The sequence below is a fragment of the Eptatretus burgeri genome, unplaced genomic scaffold, assembly GCF_056783735.1.
Source record: "Eptatretus burgeri isolate ZD-2024b unplaced genomic scaffold, Ebu_testis_v1 Ebu_testis_scaffold_938, whole genome shotgun sequence".
NCBI classification, from domain to species: domain Eukaryota; kingdom Metazoa; phylum Chordata; class Myxini; order Myxiniformes; family Myxinidae; genus Eptatretus; species Eptatretus burgeri.
Window position 1 is genome coordinate 1,062 of NW_028222887.1, and position 14,338 is coordinate 15,399.

The 14,338-nt window shown below is 50.0% G+C and overlaps 1 protein-coding gene across 2 annotated transcripts; it reads left to right on the forward strand.

Annotated features, from left to right (window-relative positions):
- Window positions 1-2,133: 2,133 nt before the first annotated feature.
- Window positions 2,134-12,104, forward strand: LOC147006965 (uncharacterized). 2 transcript variants are annotated; one of them, XM_085867713.1, is made up of 3 exons: window positions 2,134-6,014; window positions 10,047-10,172; window positions 10,643-12,104. In XM_085867713.1, exons 1-2 carry the CDS (start codon window positions 2,448-2,450, stop codon window positions 10,122-10,124), a joined length of 3,645 nt encoding a protein of 1,214 aa, XP_085723839.1. In that variant the 5' UTR covers window positions 2,134-2,447; the 3' UTR covers window positions 10,125-10,172; window positions 10,643-12,104. The 2 variants fall into 2 exon arrangements, with proteins under 2 accessions (XP_085723839.1, XP_085723838.1); XM_085867712.1 differs by lacking the exon at window positions 10,643-12,104 and having other exon boundaries at window positions 10,047-10,620.
- Window positions 12,105-14,338: the final 2,234 nt, after the last annotated feature.

The window sequence follows — 14,338 nt, forward strand, 5'->3', positions numbered from 1 at the left end:
AAGTCCCCAGGATTCCTTGAAACTCTCCACCGAAGGTTCAATCGCCTCGTTAAAAAAGTCACCACCTCCGTCACCTTCTCGAGTGCAGCCGAAGTCACCTCCTCATTAAGTCGCTCAGATGCGGACGAAGCTGCATTCACGGTTTGTGCGACAAACACAGACAAAGTCACGTCCCATGACGTCATCACAGGTGCAGGTGAAGCCACCACCAACTGTGTCGACGCTTCACCTGTACCTGACATCGCACCTTCCTTCACTGCGAGTTCACTCGAAGCCACACCATCGACCGCAGGCCGATCGGGTCCCCAATGGGAATCCCAAAGTCGAGTCTCCGTTGAAAGCCGAATTACCTCCGACAGAGTCTTCAAGGACACGTGTTCCACAAAAGAGAAAGGTAAAGGTGCGCTCAAAAATGAAATGATGTTTTAAGTTTGGATCCATTTGGAATTGGCATAATTTTATTTCTCCTCCGTGCGGAAAGGTCACCTGTATATTAAATGTGTAAACAGATTAAACTTTTCCAGTAAGTTGAATATTAAGAAGAATTGCCTGTCATGTTGAACTATGTTGAGAATTTTGTATGGAAGGCACAAACGAGTTGGAATGTCGACTTAAGAAAATGTACAGGCGCTCTGGTCGCTTCAAAATAACATATCTTCCCAGTTTTGGGAGAAGCAGACTGACTTTTAACCTACATACGATGGAAACTTGTTTTAATGGCCATTAGAGTTGGTGTTTGACGTCATTCCAGCATTCTGTGTGATTAATATGTCTGGGTTTGAATGTGTGTTCCAAACCATTGAAGCAGGAGCTGTCAAAGCAGACTGAAGATAAGGTTCACCTGGAAATTGTCAAGACCGGGAGAACTGGCGTCAGTGCCAGAAAATTATAAATAAATAAAAAACTTTGTCTTACTGGAAACTATATAAAGACGAAGATTCTCCGGTTATGTTGAGAGATCTGGAACTCGTATGTATTGTCCAGAATCTCCTGCGCCGGCACATATCATCTGTTTCCGTCCGTCCATCGGGACCGTCCTCTGCGCAGAGCTCTGGTGCTGCCTCAGCGGTCTCTCCTTGGCGATCGGGCACAATCCTGGACGGGTTCTCCACTCCGACGCAGGATACCGGCAAGCCGGCACTCATTTTGCCGACCTCCGAAGGATGACAGGCAGAGTCAACCCCACCTGGTGTTAATTTAACAGCCGAGGGGGGATGTGAACTCAGGGTTCTCGGATCCCAAGCCCACAAGCCGTGGGTGTATAATCTGTTTGTTTGTTCAATAAATGTTTTGAAAATTACACCGACGTTCCGTATCTGTATCTGGACGACCAAATTTGCGTTAAAAACATTACAACATGGTCCTGATGTTAAATACCGGAGGTCATGCCGATCACGTGACCGGAAGTGCGTCACAATGGCCGCCCATTCAAGTCTGCACACAATGATACACTCGTAAACGGTTAAACAGTGACGTCATAAGCATTTAAAAGCCATAACTTTTATTCTCGAGCGTTTTGTGAACCACCAAGACTTTCAAAACAACAAAGTATCGACTGTACGAGGAAATGAGGCGCGGGTGGAGAGGCCGTTCGGCCCGTCATGGCTGCACGACGTCACCGGCACACTCGTTTATCAACACGAGATCCAGAGGAATTTGGAAGGTGAATCGATTTGTTTGTAGAGGCCTCAAATTGGGTTAGAACATGTTTTTATGTCGGGAGGATTAACGAGTGTGTTTGTGTTCACGGCCGCCATTACTCCCACCGAGTCATCAGTTTGGATGGGATCGTCCGAGGGGAGTTTGACACAAGTCTTTCACGACTCGGCTGATGCCGGCGATAACGAGACAGCTTCGACCTGGGTAGGGATTCGAACCCAGGCTCGACAAGTTAGAAGCAGGCGAGTGCGTGGTGTTTAATTGGTGGAGGGCGGGGCCTCGATAATAAGGGTGATTCTGATTGGTGGCGTGGCCGAGCATCGACGGGCAGGACGTGTCTGATTGGTGGAGGCGGAGCCTCGATAAGAAAGGTGATTCTGATTGGTGGAGTGGCAAGCATCGACGGGCAGGACGTGTCCGATTGGTGGAGGGCGGGGCCTCGATAAGAAGGGTGATTCTGATTGGTGGAGTGGCCGAGTATCGACGGGCAGGACGTGTCCGATTGGTGGAGGGCGGGGCCTCGATAAGAAGGGTGATTCTGATTGGTGGAGTGGCCGAGTATCGACGGGCGGGACGTGTCCGATTGGTGGAGGGCGGGGCCTCAACCGCAAAACGATTTCCTGTCTTTTGGAAGATTGAAGAAACAGCTGCTGAGACAACCCGGAACGATTCTGTGCTTTGAAGCAAAGAGGACTTAAGAAAGAGAATTAAACAACGGAGGGGAAGGACTGCACTCTCTTCACGCCTCGCAAAGCAGCTCGGACACACGGGTCCCTCCAGGTCCGGCGATGGTCGCTTCAGGTCTCAAGTGGATCGTTCCACATTCCGAGAGGCTCCCACCGGGTCTCGCACGCGTTGCTCTGGGTCCTTCGTGCATCACTCAAAGTGACAGGAGGATCGATCCAGCTTCTGCACACGTAACGCCAGGTCCCACTCAGATCCCTCCAGGTCCCACTCAGATTGCTCCACGTCCCACTCAGATCCCTCCAGGTCCCACTCGGATCACTCCAGGTCCCACTCAGATCCCTCCAGGTCCCACTCAGATCCCTCCAGGTCCCACTCAGATCCCTCCAGGTCCCACTCAGATTGCTCCAGGTACTATACATGTCGCTCCAGGGAATGAGCGGAACATGCCAGGTCCCACTTGGATAACTCCAGGTCCCACGAGTGTCACTGCAGGTCCGACGCGTAACGCTCCACGTCCTCAATGGATCGTTCCAAGTTCCGCGCAGGTTCCGACACGTCTTACTTGCATCCCTCCAGGGCCCGTGCATGTCACTCCAGGTAATGAGCGGATCACGCCAGGTCCCACTCAGATTGCTCCAGGTCCTGCACAGATCACTCCAGGTCCGACGCGTAACACTCCACGTCCTCAATGGATCGTTCCAAGATCTGAGCAGGTTCCGCCAGGTCTCACTTGCATCCCTCCATGTCCCAATCAGATTGCTCCACATCCCGAGCGCGTTGCTCCAGGTCCCGTACATATCGCTCCAGGAAATGAGCGGATCAGGCCAGGTCCCACTCAGATTGCTCCACATCCCGAGCGGGTCGCTCCAGGTCCCGTACATGTCGCTCCATATAATGAGCGGATCACGCCAGGTCCCACTCAGATTGCTCCAGGTCCCATACGTGTCGCTCCAGGTAATGAGCGGAGCATGCCAGGTCCCACTCAGATTGCTCCACATCCCGAGCGGGTCGCTCAAGGTCCCGTGCATGTCGCTCCATGTAATGAGCGGATCACGCCAGGTCCCACTCAGATTGCTCCAGGTTCTGCACGGATCACTCCAGGTCCCACGAGTGTCACTGCAGGTCTGACGCGTAACACTCCACATCCTCAATGGATCGTTCCAAGTTCCGTGCAGGTTCCGCCAGGTCTCACTTGCATCCCTCCAGGTCCCACTCACATTGCGCCACATCCCGAGCGGGTCGCTCGAGGTCCCGTGCATGTCGCTCCAGGAAATGAGCGGAGCATGCCAGGTCCCACTCGGATCATTCCAGGTCCCACGAGTGTCACTGCAGGTCCGACGCGTAACGCTCCACGTCCTCGATGGATCATTCCAAGTTCCGCGCAGGTTGAGACAGGTCTCACTTGCATCCCTCCAGGTCCCGTGCATGTCGCTCCAGGTAATGAGCGGATCACGCCAGGTCCCACTCAGATTGCTCCACATCCCGAGTGGATCGCTCAAGGTCCCGTGCATATCGCTCCAGGAAATGAGCAGATCAGGCCAGGTCCCATTCAGATTGCTCCAGGTCCCGTACATGTCGCTCCAGGTAATGAGCGGATCATGCCAAGTCCCACTCAGATTGCTCCACATCCCGAGCGGGTCGCTCCAGGTCCCGTACATGTCGCTCTAGGAAATGAGCGGATCAGGCCAGGTCCCACTCAGATTTCTCCAGGTTCTGCACAGATTGCTCCAGGTCCAACACGGATTGCTCCAGGTCCCACTCGGATCATTCCAGGTCCCACAAGTGTCACTGCAGGTCCAACGTGTAACGCTCCACGTCCTCGATGGATCGTTCCAAGTTCCGCGCAGGTTCCGCCAGGTCTCACTTGCATCGCTCCAAGGCCTGTACATGTCGCTCCACATCCTGAGCGGGTCGCTCCAGGTCCCGTACATGTCGCTCCAGGAAATGAGCGGATCACACCAGGTCCCACTCACATTGCTCCAGGTCCTGCACGGGTCACTCCAGGTCCCACGAGTGTCACTGCAGGTCCGACGCGTAACACTCCACGTCCTCAATGGATCGTTCCAAGTTCCGTGCAGGTTCCGCCAGGTCTCACTTGCATCCCTCCAGGTCCCATTCAGATTGCTCCACATCCCGAGCGGTTCGCTCCAGGTCCCGTACATGTCGCTCCAGGAAATGAGCGGATCAGGCCAGGTCCCAGTCAGATTGCTCCACATCCCGAGCGGGTCACTCCAGGTCCCGTACATGTCGCTCCAGGTAATGAGCGGATCACGCTCGGTCCCACTCAGATTGCTCCAGGTGGCACTCGGATCACTCCATGTCCCACGAGTGTCACTGCAGGTCCTGCGCGTAACGCTCCACATCCTCGTTGGATCGATCCAAGTTCCGCGGAAGTTCCGCCAGGTCTCACTTGCATCCCTCCAGGGCCCGTTCATGTCGCTCCAGGTAATGAGCGGATCATGCCAGGTCCCACTCAGATTGCTCCACATCCCGAGCGGGTCGCTCCAGGTCCCGCGTATGTTGCTCCAGGTCTGAGGCACGTCACTCAAGATCTCACTCGGGTTACTTCAGATCTCCTTTGCAACTTCTCAGGATTAGCGCGGGTTTCTCCAGATTACGCATGTAATATCGCTCCTCGTCGCAGGGAGGTCATTCCAAATCCTGAGCAGGCATCACCGGGTCACATGCGGGTTGCTCCAAGTCCCACACATCCTACTTGTGTTACCACCGACCCAGGTCCCAGGTGGATTGTTGCAAGTCATGCGTCAGTTAAGCCAGGTTCCGCTCGGATTCCTCCAGGAGCCACGCATGTCGCTGTCGGTCCGAGGCATGTCACTCAAGATCCTACTCAGGTTTCTTCGGATCTCACTTGCATCGTTCCAGGGACAGCACGGGTCACCCCACGTCTCAAAGGAATCCTTCGACTTCCGGACCGGGACGTGGAAGGCTCCACCAGGTTCACTTCAGGTCACAAGCATGTCACGCTATGTCCCCCGCTTATTGCTCCAGTTCCCACATGGAAAATTCCAGGTTCTAACCGGCCTACGCCTTGTCCCAGTAGGATTGCTTCACGTCTTTTGTGGAAAGTTCCAGGACCCGAGTGGTTCGAGCCAGGTCCCACGAGGAATACTTCACATCCCACATGGAAAATTCCAGTTTCTGAGCGGCCCAAGCCTTGTCCCAGTAGGATCGCTTCACATCCCTTGTGGAAAGTTCCAGGACCCGAGCGGTTCGAGCCTGGTCCCACGAGGAATACTTCACATCCCACATGGAAAATTCCAGGTTCTGAGCGGCCCAAGCCTTGTCCCAGTAGTATCGCTTCACGTCCCTTGTGGAAAGTTCCAGGACCTGAGCGGTTTGAGCCAGGTCCCACAAGGAATGCTTCACATCCCACATGGAAAATTCCAGGTCCCGAGCGGCCTACGACTTGTCCCAGTCAGATCACTTCACGTCCCTTGTGGAAAATTCCAGGACCCGAGCGATTTGAGCCAGGTCCAACAAGGAATGCTTCACATCCCACGTGGAGAGCTCCAGGTCTCGAGCGAATGCGGTCACGTCCCACTCCGATCACTCCACATCCCACGTGGAAAATTCCAGGTGCCGAGCGGTTCGCACCAGGTTCCATTAATGTCGCTCCTTGTCCCACGAGGGTCGCTCCCTGTCCCCAGGTGTGTAACTTTGTCTCTTGTCTTATCGATCAGTGGGATTTATGGGGGGGGAGGGGAGGGGTTCCCAGCATCACCTCAATCCAGCACCACCTACATCCAGCACCACTTCCACACTGCATCACCTCCACACAGCATCGCCTCCATCCAGCACCACCTCCATCCAGCACCACCTCCATCCAGCACCACCTCCACACAGCACCACTTCCACACAGCATCACCTCCACACAGCACCACCTCCACACAGCACCACCTCCACACAGCACCACCTCCATCCAGCATCACCTCTCCCCTATCTTAGTCCACACGATGTGGGATATTAATCGGTGCTCGTTGTCACACAACCTCGATCTGTCGACAACAATCAATGTTGTGAATTGAAATACACACTTTGCAGATGTCTCCCAACCCTCTGGAGGTAAATGAACTGTTCACTGGAACATGGACCGCTGGGTCTCCGGTCGATCCCATAGTCCCTTCATATTGATTGTCACTCCGGTCGATCCCATAGTCCCTTCATTTTGATTCTCACTCCGGCCGATCCCATAGTCCCTTCATATTGATTGTCACTCCGGCCGATCCCATAGTCCCTTCATATTGATTGTCACTCCGGCCGATCCCATAGTTCCTTCAAATTGTTTCTCACTCCGGCCGATCCCATAGTCCCTTCATATTGATTGTCACTCCGGCCGATCCCATAGTCCCTTCATATTGATTGTCACTCCGGCCGATCCCATAGTCCATATTGATTCTCACTCCGGCCGATCCCATAGTCCATATTGATTCTCACTCCGGCCGATCCCATAGTCCATATTGATTCTCACTCCGGCCGATCCCATAGTCCCTTCAAATTGATTCTCACTCCGGTCGATCCCATAGTCCCTTCATATCGATTGTCACTCTGGTCGATCCCATAGTCCCTTCATATTGATTGTCACCCCGGCCGATCCCATAGTCCCTTCATATTGATTGTCACTCCGGCCGATCCCATAGTCCCTTCATATTGATTGTCACTCCGGCCGATCCCATAGTCCATATTGATTCTCACTCCGGCCGATCCCATAGTCCATATTGATTCTCACTCCGGCCGATCCCATAGTCCCTTCAAATTGATTCTCACTCCGGTCGATCCCATAGTCCCTTCATATTGATTGTCACTCCGGTCGATCCCATAGTCCCTTCATATTGATTGTCACTCCGGCCGATCCCATAGTCCCTTCATATTGATTGTCACTCCGGCCGATCCCATAGTCCCTTCATATTGATTGTCACTCCGGCCGATCCCATAGTCCCTTCATATTGATTGTCACTCCGGCCGATCCCATAGTCCATATTGATTCTCACTCCGGCCGATCCCATAGTCCCTTCAAATTGATTCTCACTCCGGTCGATCCCATAGTCCCTTCATATCGATTGTCACTCTGGTCGATCCCATAGTCCCTTCATATTGATTGTCACCCCGGCCGATCCCATAGTCCCTTCATATTGATTGTCACTCCGGCCGATCCCATAGTCCCTTCATATTGATTGTCACTCCGGCCGATCCCATAGTCCCTTCATATTGATTCTCACTCCGGCTGATCCCATAGTCCCTTCAAATTGATTCTCACTCCGGCCGATCCCATAGTCCCTTCATATTGATTGTCACTCCGGCCGATCCCATAGTCCCTTCATATTGATTGTCACTCCGGCCGATCCCATAGTCCCTTCATATTGATTGTCACTCCGGCCGATCCCATAGTCCCTTCATATTGATTGTCACTCCGGCCGATCCCATAGTCCCTTCATTTTGATTGTCACTCCGGCCGATCCCATAGTCCCTTCATATTGATTGTCACTCCTGTTGATGATTTACAGGACTTTGAAAATTGTAATGATTGAACAAGTTCCTACTGAACTTGGAGTCCTTCAACAGATGTTATACTGTCAGAGAACATGTGTATGTGTGTGTGTGTGTTTATGTGTGTGTTTATGTGTGTGTATGTGTGTGTGTTTATGTGTGTGTGTATGTGTGTGTTTATGTGTGTATGTGCGTGTATGTGTCTGTGTTTGTGTGTGTGTGTGTGTGTGTGTGTGTGTGTGTGTGTGTGTGTGTGTGTGTGTGTGCGCGTGTGTATGTATGTGTGTGTATCTTTGTGTGCTTATGTGTGTGTGTTTATGTGTGTATGTGTGTGTATGTGTGTGTGTGTGCGTGCGTGTATGTGTGTTTGTGTGTGTATGTATGTGTGTGTTTGTGTGTGTGTGTGTGTGTGTGTGTGTGTGTGTGTGTGTGTGTGTGTGTGTTTGTGTGTGTGCAAATATTGTAAGGAATCTGGAAGCCATGTGCACACAAACAGCCAAAGTCTCCGGAGTTCAGTTATTTCGATAAGTACATGTTTATAGTAAGAATCCCTCCTTCTGTCTCATGGAAAGTTTGTGTGTGCACTGTGGGTTATTTTTTTTAGTTAAGTTTTTATTATATCTACAACAACCACAACAACAACAGCGACGCAACCCGGTCGCCATTGCCCACGTGTTTTTGGCTGAAGGCGTGGGTGGATCCTCCATCGCCTCAGATCGAGGCTCCGCCCCAAGGCAGGGCATGGACGTTTCCTCCAGCGAATGAGCGGAGGGCGAGCATGACACGCACGCCCCAGCCATTCGAGAGGTGACTACGAATCGCCCCACAACCCCTCGTCCAATCAGGAGCCGAGTGGCGAGGAGAAGAGACCCCTCTCACCTGAGAAGAGTGGAGTGGTTGTTAGGACCAGGGTTCGGCAGAGAGGGGATCGTGGCGATTGCCAAGCGGTCTGTCGTCGTGGCTGGGTGGTGGTCGACGAGGGCTCTGCAGATGGTCGTGGTCGTGGTTGGAGCGGTCTGCGGTCCTTAGGAGGGCAAGTTTGGTGACCGAGCAGCCAGGGTCGTGGGCCGTGGACTTCGGGTCGTGGGTTCGAGTCCCACCGTGGTGGTTCGGATCGGTGTGACCACACGATGCGGGACAGGTACCACGGCCCACAACAATATGTTTGCACAAAAGCTCACAGACTTTAACGTCCCAACTGTTTTTACCAGGATCTCAGGCTCCATGTGGAGCTGCCACACACAAATGGACAGGATTGGTCATGCACAGGACAAATGGACACATAGACAGACATAGACACACAGACAAATATACCAGACACAATACAGGACTATTCAACAAGACAAACATAAACGCTGAGCTTGGGGGAAGTGCCCTCACCTCCAGAGGCACTCAAAATACTTGTGACGTCACGACAATGACATCACTTTTCTCACTGCACTCAAAGGAGGAATTTCCAAAGGAGGATTTTCCTGCTCCCCATGGATGTCCCACCTACGGGGATTTTCCATGCTCAATCCTTTTAAATACTCAACGTCAAGCAACACCTGGACAATTCCTCATGGGACGGACCATTCTTACGGTCTTCGGGATGACCCAGTCGAGGTTTGAACCACCTGATCTCCTAGACTCGGAGTGGACGCTCGAACCATGACACCACCGAGTCGAAACTCCACATCAACAACAGATTACAAGGTTAAAAAAAATTAGGACCACTGAACCTGTAACGTACCCGGGCCCTGGCTTGAAGTCAGCCAAATTTGGTGACATTGTGACCGGTGTGTCTGGAGAAGAAGATTTTTGAAAATTTGAAGTGTTTGAAAGGTTTTAGGAAGTCGGAGAATGATCACAGGTTCGAGTATGGGATATGTTTCTAAAGGATATAATTAATAAGGCCGTTAATTATCTTCAAAAGGGGTGTTTTTTTTAATAACCCAAACACCCAATTTTCACTCACGCACTCAGTTGGAGTTCCCTGAGTAGTTTGCTTGCAAAGTTTCAGGCTGTTTGGTTTCATGGTTTTGGAGTTATGGAGGACACACACACACACACTGACATAAGATATCGGTTTCATTTTAAAATGAGGGATTCATTCACTTCCAACACCAATCCTTCACATATTCCATGGGCAGGATTTCCTGCTTCACCCAAACACCTTGTTCGAGTCCAATGTTTGCTGACGTACCTTCCCACAGGTGAGCAAGGTGGCAGAGAACATGATGTCGGTGAGGATGGCCTTCCAGAGATTCAAAAGCAGACTGTTTCGGTCATAAGTGAAGTCCTGACGAAGGTTTGAGCCTCAGGTTGTGGACATTATTCCTGTGAGTATAAATCATCATTCGTGTTTACCGAACCATGAACGTTTCATTGTTTCTTCATTGTGGGACAAGAGCCAATCGGATTGGCCTCAAGCTCCTCCCACTCATTAAATTTATCATGTTTCAAGGTGATCCCAAAAATGTTTTGTGTATCGTATAATACAAGGAAATCCACCGCGATGGAACCTTGTCCGAGCGAAATGCGTTGTTTGTTGTGTTTTTAGCAAACAATAAACAGGTGGGACGGGGTTAGGGGGTTGGGGGTGGCATGTGCAGGTGCATTTGTATTGAAATTCATTACATTTGTATTCAAAGTCCTTTTCACCTTAATTATACATTTTCACACTCGCTTCGCCAATGATGATTTTGACTTGGCCATGTTATTATCCTCATTATTGTTATTATAGTAACTATTATTGTTGTTAACACTACTACCAGTACTATTAATATTGTGACTGTTCTGACACCTGTAGGATAACAGTGTAATGGACGTCATCTCCCGATAACTCCAAGAGGACATCGTGTCTCTACGAGACCACAGTCACCAGTCACTCCAGAACTTCCCGCGGAATCCCACGCCCAGAGTTGTGTTCCCACAGGAAAAAGCTCAAATGTGGCGGCGATCACGGAACTGATCTTAATTCGTTGGCCGAGCAAGATCGCTGGTTCTGTAATCGTTTCTAGCGCTCACCGAGCCCAATTGAGCAACAGTTTATCCTGTGCTGTAATCGGAACGGACGGAACAAGTCAAGATACAAGTTTCTTAAGAACAGGCTTTTAGTAGCAAACAGGAAAGTATTTACAAAGGAAACAATGGTTCAATCAATTAAATATTTACACACGTTATCGCATTTCCCATTACCCCCTACTCGGCGTACGCGCCCTCGGAGCCTAAGCAATCACTGAGCAGGTTCACAATGACTGGCGCCGCATGCATCTGGGGGAGAAGAGAGATCGGGAAAGGGTGAGATAAGTAGGAGAAAAAGAAAAATCTGGTCGGGTCACGTGCCCTTCCCCTTCACACCCTGCGCTGGTCCGGTTTAGCTCGCGCCGCCAATGGTTCTGACCGATGGTCTTGGTGTCCTGAGTCCTCGCGCTCCACTCTCGGTCCCTCCTCGCCGTCGCCGACGCGCTGCCACTCTCTGTGCGTCTGCAATGTGCCGTTCGTGATGCGAACTTCATGTAATTTTTGCAGGAAATGCGGGAGGTGTGCGAGGTGAAGTGTGGGCCGATGTGAAAGGACGAGCGGTGGTGAATGAGTGAAAAATAAAGACGCGAGAACATGAAAAGTGGAATGAAAAATGAGAAGAATGAAAGGTGAATGAAAGGAAGGCAGAGATTGAACCCAACGGATGAGAGTACGCACCGTGTGAGACGTGAAAACCGCAAGACGTTCAAGGCGAGTCGATAATTAGCACTCGTCCCTCTCAAGAAGGTTCTCTGGATCTCAATCTCAAGATCTCGACTCTTTTCGGTTTGTCTCGGAATTACCTCGAATTTCCTCCGCTCGCTCACGTCCTTGCCCACCCTCTTTGTGTGTTGGTGCTCCGGCCTCTGGTGGTATCCGGTGATTGGCTCTCGAAGTTTTGGCGCGCCATCTCTCGGAGATTATGGGTCGAACCATCAAGAGTTTACACGTGCTTCCACCACGTGTCCACCAAACCGGCTTGGGGTAATTTTGGCATCATGCCTGCACCGAGGTTTAGAAACGGCGGGTTGAGCAAGTGTTGTCGTTCAGCGGAGGGAACATGTGAATCGATACAGGGAAAGCATGTGGAACTACAACGGCAACTGGTAGAGCGTGTACCTCCGCCAAGCCGAACAGTTTACGTTTTGTATCGCATTGATCGGCCGGATCTGGATCTGGATCTTCAGCAAAATCGAAGCAAACTGGGTTTTTTAATTTCTAGTTCAGAAATGAGACTAAAGACATTTCTTGAGGGATGTAATAAAGGTTAAGTAAGAGAATTGAGAGCAGTCTGTTGAAATAGAAGAAGAGTAGTGAATTATGATACAGTAATGAGAACTACACATGTGAAAGAGGAAGATGAAGTATTGTAAGAGATCGTTTATATTATTATTTTTTTTGATAAAGATTGCAGAATATTAGGTGAAGGAAAGGTTGAAGAAGAGATGGTGAGGTGTCTGGTGAATTTGGATCGGTAATCGCAGAGGGTGGAAACAGATCACGTGGTTACAGGAGAACCACATGGTTACGGTCGATGTATAGGTAAAAGTGAATTTATTTATTATGATTATTATTTTTAATTAGGATTGCGTAAGTTTCGGAAAAGGAAAGGTTGAAGTAAAATCGTGGAGGTGTACGGTGAACTTGGAGCAGTAAACGCAGAGTGAAGCTGATGGGTCGATGAAAAGTACCAGGAAGAGGGTAGATGGATAGACGTGGTTTCAGGAGGTGTACAGTTAGGAAGGATACAAGGGAAATTATTATTTTTTTTGATGGATATTTGAAGATTAGGTGAGATGAGGGAATGGGAGGTTGTTGGAAGAAATTGTGAAGATCATGGTGAGAGTGGGTCAGCTCAACTCGAAGAAAGATGGTGTGCCGGCAGAAGGAGGAGGTACAAAAAGAAGGATCGATACTCGTGGGTATAGGGGAAGAAGGTTGTTGTTTTTTTTGTTAATTTTTTGAATTTAAGACAAGAAAGGCAGTGTGTTGTTGAGAGGGATAGATGGCGGGTGTTGGGAAAATAGGAAATGATGGTAATAGGGAGAGAATACAAATAAAACGATCGTACACCTGGAGGGGAAGGACGGGTAGGCCTCAAGAGGCCCGATAAGACAAGGTCGACGAAAACTCACAAAATAGGAAAATTGTGAAAACAAAGCTGAACTCGGAACACACAGCGAGCATGTAGGTGAGAACATAAAGTTAAAACGTGACAAATAACGACCGGAAACTTAACTTTGAGAAAGTCGGCAGAGACCCCTGAGAGAAACTGCCGTCGCTCCAAACCCAGAACCGGAAGTCAAACGATTGAATTCAATTTGAGAACTATTCACGAGAAAATAATTGAAAGAAATTTAATTGTGAAATTAAAACATCGACAAAAGACTCTGTGTGAAAACCTCGAGAGAATTAACTGCTTGGACAGAATAACTTGAAAACAGGATATTGTCGCAAAATAATAAATCAAACTCACGGAAGTTGTACAACTTGTCCGGGAGTTAAAAAACACTCCCATGCGGGTGTTTCTCGTAGATTGTAGGAGATCACTGTAGATTTTAGTCGATGTAGATTGTAGTAGATCACCGAGAACGACGATCGATCGCGACACCAAAATTGAAATATCGCGCTCCGTAGCAAGCGGGCATCCGGTCCATCGGGATGGAAAGGAATAAGTGGGTAAGGGCTGGGGTTGGAAAATAATAATTTTCCTTGTATCGTTCCTTACTATACACCTCTTGAAACCACGTATCTCTCTAACCTCTTCCTGGTACTTTTCATTGATCCATCAGGTTCACTCTGCGTGTAGCGTTCCAGATTCACCATACACCTCCACAATTTTACTTCAACCTTTCCTTTTCCGAAACTTACGCAATCCTCATGGGGAAGAGTGAGATGACAGGGAGGTGGGTGGACGAGGAGTCAACAAGCTGGGTGCAAGCTCAAACACAGCAAGAAGGGGAAAGGAAAACTGGAGATGGCATAAGAAAAGGATGTTGAGGAATAAGGGGGGAAAGCACATTCATCTGGAAAGGAAGGGGTCGTCTTGTGGAGGGCTTTAATTTTGGAGAGGGCTTGGGGAGGAAAGGAAGGCTTGGAGAGGGGAGAAAAGAACATGAGTATGGATGGGGAGGGGGGTGTTGGGGAACAGCCATCTTGACGACGGAAGAGTCAAATTGAAGTCTGAGGAAGTTGGTTCCACAGGCTGCAGAAAGGAGGAACAAATGAGTGGAGGTGAGCAAAGAACATGGATTTTGGAAGTTTCAATAGAAGTTGGTTAATGGAAGACCGAGAAAGCCCTTTGGAGCAAAAATTCAATGATGAGGGTACAGAGCAAGGCAGAGGGGGTGCAGGACCAGAAATGAACCTGGAGACGACAGAGAGACCACCGGTGTGAGAGTAAGAGAACCACAAACTCAGCTTCATCGCTGGAAATTCCAATGGTTGTGACGGACTTGGTTTCGATGGCATCAAGAAGTGC

Excerpts from the sequence above, each read along its gene's own strand:
- LOC147006965 (XM_085867713.1), top strand. The coding sequence starts at position 2,448 with ATGGTCGCTTCAGGTCTCAAGTGGATCGTTCCACATTCCGAGAGGCTC. Across the intron at positions 6,015-10,046 it reads GGGTCGCTCCCTGTCCCCAG|GTGAGCAAGGTGGCAGAGAA; the intron begins GTGTGTAACTTT and ends ACCTTCCCACAG.